Source organism: Serinus canaria, chromosome 3 (genome assembly GCF_022539315.1).
Source record: "Serinus canaria isolate serCan28SL12 chromosome 3, serCan2020, whole genome shotgun sequence".
NCBI lineage: Eukaryota > Metazoa > Chordata > Aves > Passeriformes > Fringillidae > Serinus > Serinus canaria.
Window position 1 is genome coordinate 60,665,843 of NC_066316.1, and position 13,883 is coordinate 60,679,725.

Sequence of the window (13,883 nt, forward strand, 5' to 3'; positions counted from 1 at the left end):
TGTCCAAACTTATAATATACCTTCCTTCCATTTCAGCTCTTAGTCTCCATGGTTTATTTTTTCTAGAGCACCTTCTTTACATGAGCTGCTCATCAAAATGTGTTTAATTTGTGGCTGGATCACGCTGGCATAACTTCAGAGCACTGCAGTCTGATCCTCTGTTTTCAGTGACCAAACTTTCCTAACACCTCTGAAACGTCCCTATATGTTGTATAACAGAAAATACTTTTCAGCCAATTTACAAAGAGTTAGCTTTACAAAAGTGCTTCCCCAATAAACACAGGCAAAAGAAGAGACCAAGAGTAACAGAAGAATTTTTGCATCTTTTCAAATGAACTCCAAAATCTGGTTTTTTTGGTGAGATGTTCCTGTAAGTGGAAGTTATCAGAAGGGCACAGTCTCAGAGGGCGAGCTTCAAAGCTCCTTTCTCTGGATGTGCCTGTGTTTGATGCTGTCCCACCCTGTGAATCCAGGTGAGGGATGGTAAGTGTTGTCTGTGCTCTTAATGCAACTCTTGAGTATCAAATGAGCATGGACACCAATGGACATGTGTGATCAGCCCACAACTTTGCAGACCTGCCTTCTCCATGAGCAGTGTAGGGGTACACACTACATGCAGAATCATTCCTATTTTCCTTCTCACTGCTTTTCATTTTTGACACAAACCTTTTTTGTTGGGATATTGTAACTACACTTTGGTTAATAGATATGTATTTGTGCAACCAAGGCAGTGAACCTCAATTGGTTGCTGGCACTTTCCCGTTCTCATGAAAATCTTTTTGGAATCTATTCTGAGATATCCTTCTAAGAAGACTGAAAAATTCTGCCTGTGGTACTAGGTGTGAGAAAAACCACTCTACATTTGATGAAATCTCTTCTGTATTTAATTTATAATTGCTATATACATATCTGTGCCTGTGACTATTGCTATTGTTATGTGGTAGTGGTTTTAACTATGTTGACATGCTGTCTGTCGTGCTGTCAGTCCCAGATAAAGGCTGGAGCAGTGCATTATACTAGGCTTTGTGCAAACCCTGTCAAAAAGACTGAATCTCTTCTCTCAGAATAGACAAATAGCAGAGCTGGCAAATAAACACCAACTTAGGAAGTCCTAGGAAAAGTTTAAATAGCATCAGTATGCAGTACAGTAACTTATTCCTGCACTTGAACTTCAAAATATTCATGATGTTCTGAGATCTTCTTTTGCATTTCAGGATTAGGGAGCCGAATGTAAGATGGTTGTGATTTCTGCATCCATAACAAAGTCTAGCTGGATAGCATTGGGGAAATAACCATGTCTAACTCTTCCATGTTTTGAAAGGTTCAAATGGCAGAGGACCTCTTCCTCTCCAGAGAAATTGCTTTCACTGTTTTGTGATATCCTGTGGATGAAGGGGTGTGTAATCACAGAAAGCAAAGTATCAGTTTGGATGGCTATTTGACCAGGATGTAGTGAGAGCTTTGAAAAGGCAATTTTCATCTACTGTCACTGTTTTGAATGAGGAAAAGAAGGAAGCAAATGTCATGGAAGCATAAATATGCTGCTTCAGTTATGCACTCTGAAGAATGCTTTTACCTAGTTATACCACAAGAGTTACTATGATATGCTCTAACAATGTGGCTTTAAATCAAACTGCAAAACATTTCTCTAGATAAAGTGCAATTATTGCATATATTTTCCCCTTCTTTTGTTTTTTTTTCTTATTTAATTGATAAATACATAACAGTAAAGGATCTGAAAGTGATAACTGAGATAACTCCTAAAAAAGTGCAAATGAAATAATACAAATATTGGAGGTCAGCTCCTCTTTTCTCTTTACAATATGAAGTCATTCAACTACATGAGAACTATTTTTCTTTCTCTAATGAAGCAGTAAACATTGTTTTCATTTTGTATTGCTCCTCAGCAGTGTTTTTGAAATAAGCAGTTTAAATATGAAGAGAGTGTTGGTACAGCTAATAGGGATATGCTTAGTGTTTGCTTTGTGAACAGGTAGGCTGTGCTTTTTGCATCTCAGTTATCCTCTGGTTTTTCATTTGTGGTTTAATTTTGCAAGCAAGTAGCATACAGAAATATTCAAGTCTTCTGCTCTTGAATGGTAGTGGAAGGAGTAAAGTATTGTATCATTCTGTGTGCTTGTGCTAATGACAGACAAAAAAACCAGGGTCTTGAGTGGGCAAATTGCTGGCAAATTGCACTAAGACTTGAAGAATAAAGACATTTTAAAAACAAAGATTTTTTGTTTTGTTGTTGGAGAATATAAATTTTCAATTTGCCAACACAGACAGTGTCAATTTAGTTTTTATTACATTAGACCCAGTGGCAGAAAACCAAAAAATCTGTGTTACATCTGATTTGATCCGGTTCCATAAGTTACACAGCCATATTGATTATAGGGAAAATGCAGAGAGAGGCTTAGGGCAAATTTACATTTCCCTGGTCATAGTCACTCTGTGCCACAAAGAGGCAAGTTTGTGCAGCCCAAAAGATATTCAGTGTTCACTGACTTTTCAAGACTGTAAAGTGTAAAGTGTTGGGTTTACTCTGATTTTCAAAAGCACTGCAGATGTGTCACAGCAGTTGGGAGTCAGCTTACCATAGCCAAGTGCAGCACAAGTTTTGTGCAGATGAGGTTTGTGGTAGCTGTGGGGATTCAAGGAGCTGCACACCCTTTGCCCTGTTCTGTCAGGAGGGATAAAGGCTTTTATGGGGTCTCTGCAGGCGTAAATCCCTTGATATGTCACGAATTCCTCCCATGGTTGCCTACCATGACTTTTAGATAATATACCCCTAGATCAGGCTTAAATAATCAAACCTAAGCATCTTGAAAAATCTTGGCAGGTTTTGCTTAAGGATTCTTTATTAATTGCTGAGATATTTATTGTAGCTTAGAATAAGGCAGGAAGAATTTGAGTTCATTTTATAGCTTTACTACTCAGTGGAGTGTGATGAAATTATCTCTGTATTGTGTTATTCTCTGAGTTAATTTCAGGTCTCTTTCCACCTGAGAAGCACTGAGCATGACAGGTGATGTTAGGGCTGCACATTTGGCTTGCAATTTAGGGCTGGCAAGAGAAGGATTATACCATCTTGAGAAGTGCTTAGCATCTCCAGCAAGACATTGGATAAACTCCAGTGAAGGTCACTGGAGAATTGATGCTGCTGAGCACCACAGCAGAATTGCCCTTTGCATGTGATCTGGTGTGCATCTAATACAAACCTCATCTGCAGTCTTATCCTAGCAATGGACAATTCTAAATAGGATGGTTTTTAATTATATGGAAAAAAAAATATCTGAGCCCACAAACTCTCCTTCACAACAACAATTCTAGCATATGAAGGGCAGATTTTTTGCTACAGTTGAGAAAGCAGCAGAGGTGGCTTTTAGTGACAATGAGCAGACAAATGTCCAGTCTTGGTTTAGTATGAAGATTTGCATGCAGGAGTCTGAGTTGCTATTTTTTCATTCTGCCATATGTTAGTTTGACCATTTTTTTATTTTTTCCATTTTTGCTGTGATGAATTTCACTGCTTATTTCATTAGCAGCAATAATTTTTTCATGTTGAAAATTGAACTGGAAGACTGCAGTAGTACAAGGCTTGAGAGAACCGATAGAAAGAGTAGCCACTGTAAATTGTGAAGTGCACATCTGGAAGAAGCTCTCAAAAATTTAGTATCTATAGCAAAAATTTAATATTTATCGCAGAAGATACTTCTTGATATGTGGCATTCTTTGTTTAGTGTGATATTGCCATTGCCTCAGTACCCTGACGTGATGTTGTAGGACACCGAGGATATTTTCTGTCATCTGAGATGTGTGAGATCTTAACCTCTAGTGATCAGAAATTGTTTCATGGTGTTTTTCATATGAAAAGAGATCATACCCATTCCAGCTGGGCCTAATCTGCTTACCCACATCATCCTGCTAATTGAATTGTGCATGTTCTTCATTGCTTTCTGCTATAAAATTTTTGCTAAATGCTGGGATTTTGTTGGTGAACAATACAAGCTCTGGAGATTTGGTTGTAATTCAAGTAGAGCAGAATAGAAAGTAGTGCCCAGTCATTACATAGCCACAACTGTTGTAATCAGAATGTTGCTATCCTGACTACTAAAAAGAACACAAAAAAGAAAAATAGAGCAAGAAAGGAGAAAACCAGGGGGGTTTTGTTTCATATCAGACCTAGAAAAGCACTTTTTCTTACATGCCTTGTCTTCTGAATAGTCACAGAATACAAAAGAAGTTTCAGCCCAGCATTCCAGAACTTCATTAGTTCTGTAGAGATGCTGAGCTCAATAAGGTGAGCAAAAGGCACTTAAGTAATAAAGCAGAAATATAGTTTAGCTATAGCTTATTTATTTATTTATTTAATACTATTATTATCAGTGGGCGGTATTGGCATAAATACAGGGCAAAGAAAAGTTTGCAGTGTAAACTGATTCGAAAAGGGTCTTTTCAAAGTGGTGATACATAGTAGTATAATTAATGGTAACACAGAAGAGGAACCTACTCCTTTGGAAGTTTAGGGCTTTATAAACTTGCCAGTTCTAAAAGAAAACAACAAAACAACCCTTTCAAAAATCCATGTCCCATTTCTATAACAGGATAACTTGTGGGTGATTCTGGAAAAGAACCATTTTGTTTGTAGACTGATTCCAAAGTTGCTGGGTTTATACTGAAAGGGATAAATGAGTTAATTGAACTGTTTTCATGTCTTTTCTGGATTCTATTAGAAGCCTGTGTTTTACAGCTATTTAGCTATGATCTTTGATTTGTTTTATTGTTTGGTCTACTGAGAGCATTCCATGTTTCTACAAGAGACGTAAAACTTTGATTTACATGTGAGTCTTTCTGTGGCATTAACTTTTACTTTTTAGTGAGCAGTCCATGAGTGTAGGAATTTTTAACAGAGTTGATCTGCAGAAGAAAGAGGATGATTAGTACCAGCAGGCAAATGGTGCACAGGATTATTATGTGCAGCATACCTACCCACTGTACTCTGCTTCTTGAGGATTATGAACATATTTTAATTCCCAGTCTGTGGAACTGGGAACTGGCTTTTAGATGGAGATGGATTCTCCCCTGGCTGGTGCAGGGAAGACTGTTTCTCACAGGATGTTTCTATCAGAGCACAGTCTCAGAAGGAGATGGTGTTGGTTGTCACTGTCCTGCCTTGGGGCCTACAGTTTGCCTGGGGAACACAAAAACTGGGAACAGCTGCAAGTGGGGTGTTATGTATTAACATATTCTCTAATTTCTGTGCCTCTCTCCTGCTGCTGTTTTCTTGATGATCAGTATTGAGTGTTGCCAGTGGGATGGTGGCAGTTGTTTTCCACTGCTGCTGCTTTTCCATAACAAAGTTTTCTGCTGTCAGCAGCTACAAGATTTTTGCTGGATACACGAGCTGGCTTCAATCCCAGTGCATCCTGCTCTGAAAGCAGGACTTTCTTTTCTACTCTCTTGGGCTACCTAGCAGATGAGAGGACATCAAAGAATCTCACTCGTATGGTGGTGCAGACCTGTGTTGGTGTGTTTTGTGTGTTTCTGTTCTTGAGCTGGTATGATGTGTTTCTCTTTAGAATTTTGTAGTCCAAGCAGTTTTAAATGGCATTTACTTGAATATGATCTGAAAACAGATCAAACCTAGTGACCAGAGCTATGTGTGAGTTTGTCCCTGGTGTGCACTTAGGGAAGTGTGACTGCAGTGCACTGCAAGCTTGAAGCCTGAGGGTGGGACACAGGGAAAGGTGTGCTTTTAGATGCACCCTGGAGTCAGCTCCAGGGCTCAGTCACACTGTTTTGTGTAGCTGACTTACCATGAAGTCTGAGACTTTCTTTTGGCTTTTAAAAAGTGCCCTGGCCCCACCAGGGTAAATATCAAATGGGGGAGCTGGGTTTGTCTGCTTGTCTCAGCTTTCCCATCTGTAAGTTACCATTTGGGATAACACTCTTGTCGCGTGTTAAACATTTGTAATGTACTAGTCTCAAAATGTGTTGAATAAAAAAGGTAACAGACTGATTAAACTGATAAAACCTTATTTGTGTGCCATCGCTGTTTCATTTTTGGGCTATGGCATCTTTCCTCTGTATTTGGTATCTCAAAATTTAAAAGAAATTAATTCTTTTATAGTTGCATTTCATTTGCTCTATTTTAAAATTAATGCTATACAAATGATATACACCTTTAGTATACCTTTAGAAAAATTCAGTCCATGTCCTTTTGTTGTAATTGCAGCAATCATTGAAGAGGAGAGGAAGCAAAGACCTACCAAAATCAGAAAAAAAGTCACAGCAGACACCAACAGAGGTATGTTGCAAGTAACTGTAGCCTTTATTCCTATGTGGAGACTGCAGGGAACTGTGGAAAATTGGGTGCAACGTTTACATAATTGCACTTGGCTTGCTTTTTTCTTTGCCCTTTGTTTTCCTGTATGCTGTGAAACAGAAGAGCTCTTACCCCAGATCTGCAGTCAGACGCCACTAATCTCAAGGACTATCCAAACAGAACCCACCAGCTTTCACCTACTCTGTATTTTAGGCAAAGTAAATGGCAGCAGCAGTGAAACAAGATTTATAGGCTCTACTTCTGCTGACATCAAGATTTTTGAGCACTGCAAAGTCTGATAATGTTGCAAGCATAGAAAATTTAAGGGTTTTTTAGAAGCCCCCCTTTTCCCACCCCCCAAGGTACTTGTGGGGACTGTGCAAATTTTAGTCACAAGTAAAATAGTACTTTCCCCTCTTTTTAATTTATTGATCAGTGAAAAAATATTGCAGGAAAATATCTTAGTATCTAAAGCCATGTACCTGTGATAATCTTGTAAGTTAAGACAATCCCACTGGAGATCTCCTGTTTGATTTCAAGTTTCTTCAAATACTGCTTTTTTCCCTAAGGATGACAATGAAGACCTGAAATGCCAGCTACAGTTTGTCAAAGAAGAAGCAGCCTTGATGCGGAAGAAAATGGCTAAAATTGATAAAGAGAAAGACAGATTTGAACATGAGCTGCAAAAATACAGATCATTTTATGGGGATTTGGACAGTCCCTTGCCAAAAGGTGAAGCAGGTGGGCCACCTACCACAAGAGAAGCTGAACTCAAGCTTCGATTGAGGCTTGTGGAGGAGGAAGCTAACATTCTTGGAAGGAAAATAGTGGAACTAGAAGTAGAAAATAGAGGACTGAAAGCAGAGCTTGATGATTTAAGAGGAGACGATTTCTCAGGGACCACTAACCCACTCCTGGGAGAGCAGAATGAATCCCTGTCAGAATTACGACAGCATTTGCAGCTAGTAGAAGATGAAACAGAATTGCTGAGGAGAAATGTAGCTGATTTAGAAGAACAAAACAAACGCATAACAGCTGAGCTGAACAAATACAAGTACAAGTCTGGGGCCCATGAGAGTTCTAGGCACCATGACAATGCCAAGACGGAAGCGTTACAGGAGGAGCTAAAAGCTGCACGAATGCAGATCAACGAGCTGAGTGGCAAAGTCATGCAGCTCCAGTATGAGAACAGAGTCCTAATGTCCAACATGCAGCGCTACGACTTGGCCTCTCACCTGGGGATCCGTGGCAGCCCTAGAGACAGCGATGCGGAAAGCGATGCGGGAAAAAAGGAGAGTGATGATGATTCCCGCCCCCCTCACCGCAAAAGGGAAGGTCCCATCGGTGGGGAAAGCGACTCCGAGGAGGTGCGCAACATTCGGTGCCTGACGCCCACCAGGTCTTTTTATCCAACGCCGTCGGGGTGGCAGAAAAGCTTCACTGACAGGCAGCAGATGAAGGACATTCGCTCCGAAGCCGAGCGGCTGGGCAAGACAATAGATCGCCTGATTTCCGACACGAGCACCATCATCACAGAGGCAAGAATTTATGTGGCCAACGGGGACCTCTTTGGACTGATGGACGAGGAGGACGACGGCAGCAGAATACGTGAGCATGAGCTCCTGTACCGGATCAATGCGCAGATGAAGGCCTTCAGGAAAGAGCTCCAGGCTTTCATCGACAGACTGGAAGTTCCAAAGTCTTCGGACGATCGAAGTGCAGATGAACCTTTGTCAGTGAGTCAGGTAGACTTTTACTTATTACGGCCTACAGGTAAAAAGGCTCTGCCAAGCAAATTAAACCTCAAATTTGACCTATGGCACAAAAATAAAATTCTTTATTCGAGGCAGTGGTCAAAAATCACTGTTTCTTATATTACTTGAAATTCTTATTTGGCCATATGAAAACATACTCTACCGATAGGGTTGTTTGTGAACAATGAATAATCTGGTCTCCTGAAAATTAAAATTATGCTCTAGGAGACAGAACATTTTACTCCTTTTTGGCTTTGCAATTGCATTTGACAGAGTTGGGCCTTGATTGCCACTAAAGGCAGTGCAAATGGTATTTTTGGTACATATGAACATTTGTCTGTTTTCTTAGTGGATGGGTTGCTATAAAATGAATAAAAGGAAAATTTTATTAATTTTAAGCAGGAGGAAATACTAAATTTCAAAAACTGTAGAAAATATGGCAAACCACAGATTAAAAGAAACCATGCAAATCTACTTTATAGAGTCACAGAGCCACACAGTAATGTGAATATTGTAATTGCTGTAATAGATTGCATCTTGTTGAAGGCCTGTTAATCACTGCTTGCATGCAGCAGTAACAAGTGCCTTTGTTGTGGTTTGTTTTTGTGCAGAATTGTTTCAGAGAGGTTTTGGGGAGCAAACTCCTTGCTGACTCAAGATCTTTTGCCATGAAAAATGAAAATTACCTACCCTTATCTTATCATGCAATCCTATAGTTGGCATATCTTGTTATTGCTAATGAAGTTATCCAATGTTTTGTAAGTCTCTTGCTGTGTTAATTTACTTTGTGCTGTCTTGCTAGTTTACAGTCGAAGTAGTTGCCAGGTGAAGCTGAAAGCTATTCTTATTCCTATGCTGACTAATTAGTCTTTTGTTTCCTTGTATCAGAAAGTCACAGACGCAGTGAGTTTAAAGCTAATCAATTACTATACATGTATTGCATGAAATCAAACAGAGACGGCATTTAGCATGCTCACTTTCTGATCTAGCACTAGTTCTGAGCTTGTAGAGCTCCCATTAGCTTAAAGGCAGAGCACTGCATGGGCCTACACAAATTTAAAACAAACTAATTAGTATTTTCTCTAAAAAAATAACAACAATTGAACATTTAACAATTGGACATTTAGAGGCTTGACCATGCAGAACTCCTACTGAAGTAAATGGGAGATGGGCACTTGGTCCCTCCACAAGCATATTCTGATTCACTATTTATTTTGTTGAAACTTTGGACTTGCTATTCCATTAATTGACTGTTCTCTTTGTCTTTGTATTTACTTTCCCAGATGTTCCAGCCTATCATTTTACTTATTCTCATCCTTGTATTATTTTCATCCCTTTCATACACAACAATATTTAAACTTGTCTTCCTTTTTACACTGTTTTTTGTACTGTAAGTCATTCATCATTTACTGTTCATTGTAGTGTTATTTTCAGTTTGTTTATTTTGTCCACCCTCCAAGATAAGAAGTGCAAGAGACATAGTTTCTGTAATAGCCACTGCTGTAAAAACACTGAAGACTACTTGTTTGCCAAAACCAAAGCCTAACCAAAAGAACTGCAAAAAAACATACCAAAAAGTCACCCAGTTGAATAGGAAACCTGCTCATTGTGGTATTCCAGGTAAGCAAACAGAAGATGGAGTTTTTCGCTTTGTCTGGTTTTATAATTTTTGAATATCAATGCCCTGAGGACTGGAACCAATTTAATATTCCTTAATTTGCACCAAATCAGAAACAAAACAGAAAAATGAAGAGTGGGTGTGAGGACTCTGTTACTTTCCTTTTCCCACTCCTAGAAAAAGAATTTGTATTCTGGCCACATATGAATAGTAAAGCCACATTGTGTGTGTATTCTGCAGTTTTATATCAGAGCTTGTATGCATCTTTTGCATAATAGTGATGATAATGTTTTTCAGCACTGAGTTATGTGCATTAGGCCCCAGTCAAAAATAGTTGATATATAGAGCACTATATCCAGAATGGTGGCCAGGAGCCTCTGAGAATGAGAAGTATGAGGAGAGGGTATCAGAGTAGCTGAGGAGTCTTCTGAGAGATACAGGCTGGCTGCATTTTCTCTGTGCTCCAGAGAAATAGCCATGCTACTGTCTGATTTGAGCAGGTGGGAGTGGTGTAAGCCACCTTGGCTGGTGTCAGGTTTGTCAGTTAACATTTCCAAGTCTGTGGCCACCAGGGCTCTACATTCTCTGCCCAGATTTCAGCAGGAGTTTTGAATGGACACGGCAACTCTTGGTTTGCTGAGTGACCCCTGTCTAACCGCGCCATTGGTAGCCAGTGACCATAGTGAGGGAAGCTTCAGTACATGGGTGTGCATCAATAGTCACTGAATATTCCTTTCTTGCCTGGGAGAGACTGAAATAAGAGTGCAGGTTTCACTTCTTTCTTTCACACTTACATAGCAGTTCCTACAAGCAGTAGATCTCCCACTCTGAAAACCTCATCTGAAATGCCCAATGAAGCTCACCTTTCTGTTTCATTCAACCCATGCTGAAACCACTGAGTCCCACAAATATGAATTCTCAAAAGGTGAACAAGTAGGTGTATAAATGACACTTCTTTTTCTGCAGTTTCCATGTTGAATAATATGGTAGTAAAGACTGGTAATAAATAAAGCAGCTGTTTTTCCAGCTAGTGGTAAGGATTCCCTTTGATTTATCATGTTAGCTGTCTGTTCACTTAATTCATTCCCCAGTGAGAACAGTTCATCTCCATGCCTAGGTTGTGCTCTGCTACTTGAAATAGTTGAGACACCATTTTGAGGGGAAATCATCAGAGAGTGGCAAGAGATGGGGCAATAGAATTTTTGTTATGAGAATGAAAAAATAGTAAAAATATTAATTATTAAAAAATACAATATTTTTTTCTTTGTCTAGCTTTTCCTCAACACACTCTGCAGGTGCAGTAACCTTGATCAGCTAAATCATTCAACTCCTTGATTTAATCCAAATGCTTACTCCTACCAGGGGCTGTTGTCATCATTATCCATTTTACAGTTAGTGAGACGTCTAAAGGAAATTATAATCAATATATGTGAGATTAATAGATGGCTTTGACTGCTTTCCCAGTTAAGGATAAAGTCAGGCCCAAAGTAATTCTGAGGAGATTCTAAGATGCTCTAATTTATGCAGTTACCTAAAATTAAGTTCCACATATTAAAAACTAGTAAGGCAAGCTATGATCACGTCATAATTCACAGTGAATTTCTGTAACTGACAAAGGCCTTTTTATTTTTCAGCAGCTGCTGGAAATACTAGGGTTTTTTTCCCCATGGATTTGCAATTTGGACATTAAAACTACAACAATTTGAGGCTTAAACTTGTCATACCAAGTCATAGCACAAGACTGCCTTTTCCAATTTCTTTCTGCTTTAGTATCTCCTGTGGAGGAATAACCAATCATTTGTGTTTTCTTAAATGTTACTGACTCAATTTCCAGAGAGAAAAAGTCATACTTAATCTAAGATCTGAAGTTTTGGGCTTCTTTAACTCACACTTGCTTAAACCTTTCTTGGTGTTGTATGTAATAAAAATGAGTGGAGTTTGATTTACAGAGAGTGTATCAGTAACACTCTAACGTAGTAATACACTGAATTCATACATTAAATAAATCTTGGAAATTATTTGGGAAAGATTTGTTTCTTTCTCAGAAATCAGAAAAGGTAAAAATGAATTACTGAGATGAGAGGTGGGGATAATCACTGCACAGCACTGGCAATTACAACCCCATTGCTTTGTCTCTGTATTTTTTCTTGCTTAAAAGCTGGAGCTTTCCATCAGGCATCAACAAAGCAAAATCAAAGCTGAGATCTTTTGGGACATTTAGGGAGCTATTGCACAAGCAGCAGTCTGAAATTAAAGCACACTAAAGCATACAAAATTATTTCAGAAGCCCCACACGGTCTTTGAATCTCTCATGAGCAAGGAGAATGGCTAGGAGCCTCACAGAGAAATCTCAGAGAGAAATGAGATGTGTATTTCTTGTCCTTTTGCATTCAGGTTGAAGGGAGTGATTTGAGCTGCTGATCTGTTTCATGCCAGATATTGCACAACTTTAAAAGATGCTGAGAAAGCTAATAGAATGAGTATGGCCATTTATCCATAGCCAGAAGATAAGATCTAGCCAAAGAAATAAGTGTTCTATGTCTTGCTAAATTGCAATAACTTGATATTACGAAATGCAGTAATAATACTTGCCAAGAAAGAAAGCAGATTCTCCCCACTCACTAACTGGCCTGATGGGTGAAGGCCATCTCACAGCTGAGTGAGCAAATGCAGCTGAACACATCATCATCCTCTAGCAGGAGTGCATTGGAGTCAGGCAAGGCAGAGACAGACAGGACACCGCTGATTCACTGATCCCGCCGGCTGCACAGCTCGGAGTTCTGAACACAAACACTAAGAAGCATACAGATTTTGTTTGCATGTGGCAAGGAGCGGGATATGCCAGGTTACCTATCAGTTGAAATCTCATTTAGCAATTCACAGTTCCCATTTTGGAATATTTTGTTGAAGTATTAATGTTCCAGGGGAAAAAAGCCATTGAATTTGAACCGTGAAATTGCCTTCATTTAGCACTTCCCTGAAATATTAAATTTCTGTTTCCTGTGATCCCAGGGGATTTATTCTGTATTCTTTCAAAAGGAAAAAATCTTGCTTCTGTAGATCTAATTATGATATTTTTTTCACTTGTGGAAATTGGCACTATCTCCAGTGAATTTTTATGTAATTTAGGGAATAGGTGTGTTTTTTCCTTTAATGCTACCAGAAAAATTCAATTAAATTTGTTTCCTGTTTAGAGCTGTCTCTGAATGCCCTGACAAAATCCCTCTACAGATATTCTCTTTAACTGCTACTGAAAAATTCCCATTATGTTAGAATGACCATTTTCTCCAGGCTTGGAAATACTTTATACTTTTCAACCAAAAATATCCATGCCTGAAGCTCCAGTTGAGAGATAGAATAAGTGTCTGCTGACACCTCACCAGTGCTTCAGAATCAACACTAGAAGAGAGCAGGTGCTATAGTGCAGAAATATGCCTGGCAGTTGGAAAACAGAAAATTGCCAAAAACATGGCTGTCTAGATATGTGTTATAAAAAGAGATGAACTGCACATGAACTTCAGGAGTTGTTTACAAAAACAAGCAGAGCTTCAGGGTATTACATGCCCTTCTCCTTAGTCACCCCAGAATCTGATAGGTGAGTAGGAGACTTCTAAAGGCATCAGTATCAGGAACGTAGTTCCCATTGGCTTACATTTCTGTCTCTGATTTAATGCCAGGGGAAGTGATATTCAAATCCAACTTTTGCCATTACACATGCAGTTGCCTATGGGGAAAATTACGCTGGCTCTATTTAAAGTAAACATCTAAAGTATCTGCCACCGATTTCCAATGTAACCTTGGAGCAGCGACATGACATAACACTTAGCTGGCCCTGCTTCTCCACTGAGTTATATCCTATTGCAGAGGCACACAACAGTAAGAGGAGACAGAGTTTGTATTCCCTTCTGCCCATTTCCCATTGTATATAGCCACTCCTGAGGTGCATCTACCAGGATTATCAAGGTGTGCATAATTCAGGAATCTAATGGTGAGGTTGGGTTGATTGCAGTGGCAGCAGTGCTCTTCTTCCTTCTTGTCACTAGCTTTTGTGGCCATAGCAGAATGGGTGTGCCACACCCAAGCTGGTGCAGCACAGCCAAAGATGCCCTGAAGTAGTCTTCAGTAGATTTTATTAGCCAATGCCCTGAGTATATGATGGATTATAGCTCATGCTGGAACTCAT

General features: G+C 39.3%; 1 protein-coding gene across 1 annotated transcript in view; it reads left to right on the forward strand.

Annotated features, from left to right (window-relative positions):
- Positions 1–13,883, forward strand: part of SOGA3 (SOGA family member 3) — a 38,386-nt gene that overhangs the window by 21,864 nt on the left and 2,639 nt on the right. The window contains exons 5-6 of the mRNA XM_050972849.1: positions 6,239–6,310; positions 6,898–9,702. Of these exons, the coding sequence (XP_050828806.1) occupies positions 6,239–6,310; positions 6,898–8,211 (1,386 nt within the window). The 3' untranslated portion in view covers positions 8,212–9,702. The remainder of the gene's footprint in view (positions 1–6,238; positions 6,311–6,897; positions 9,703–13,883) is intronic.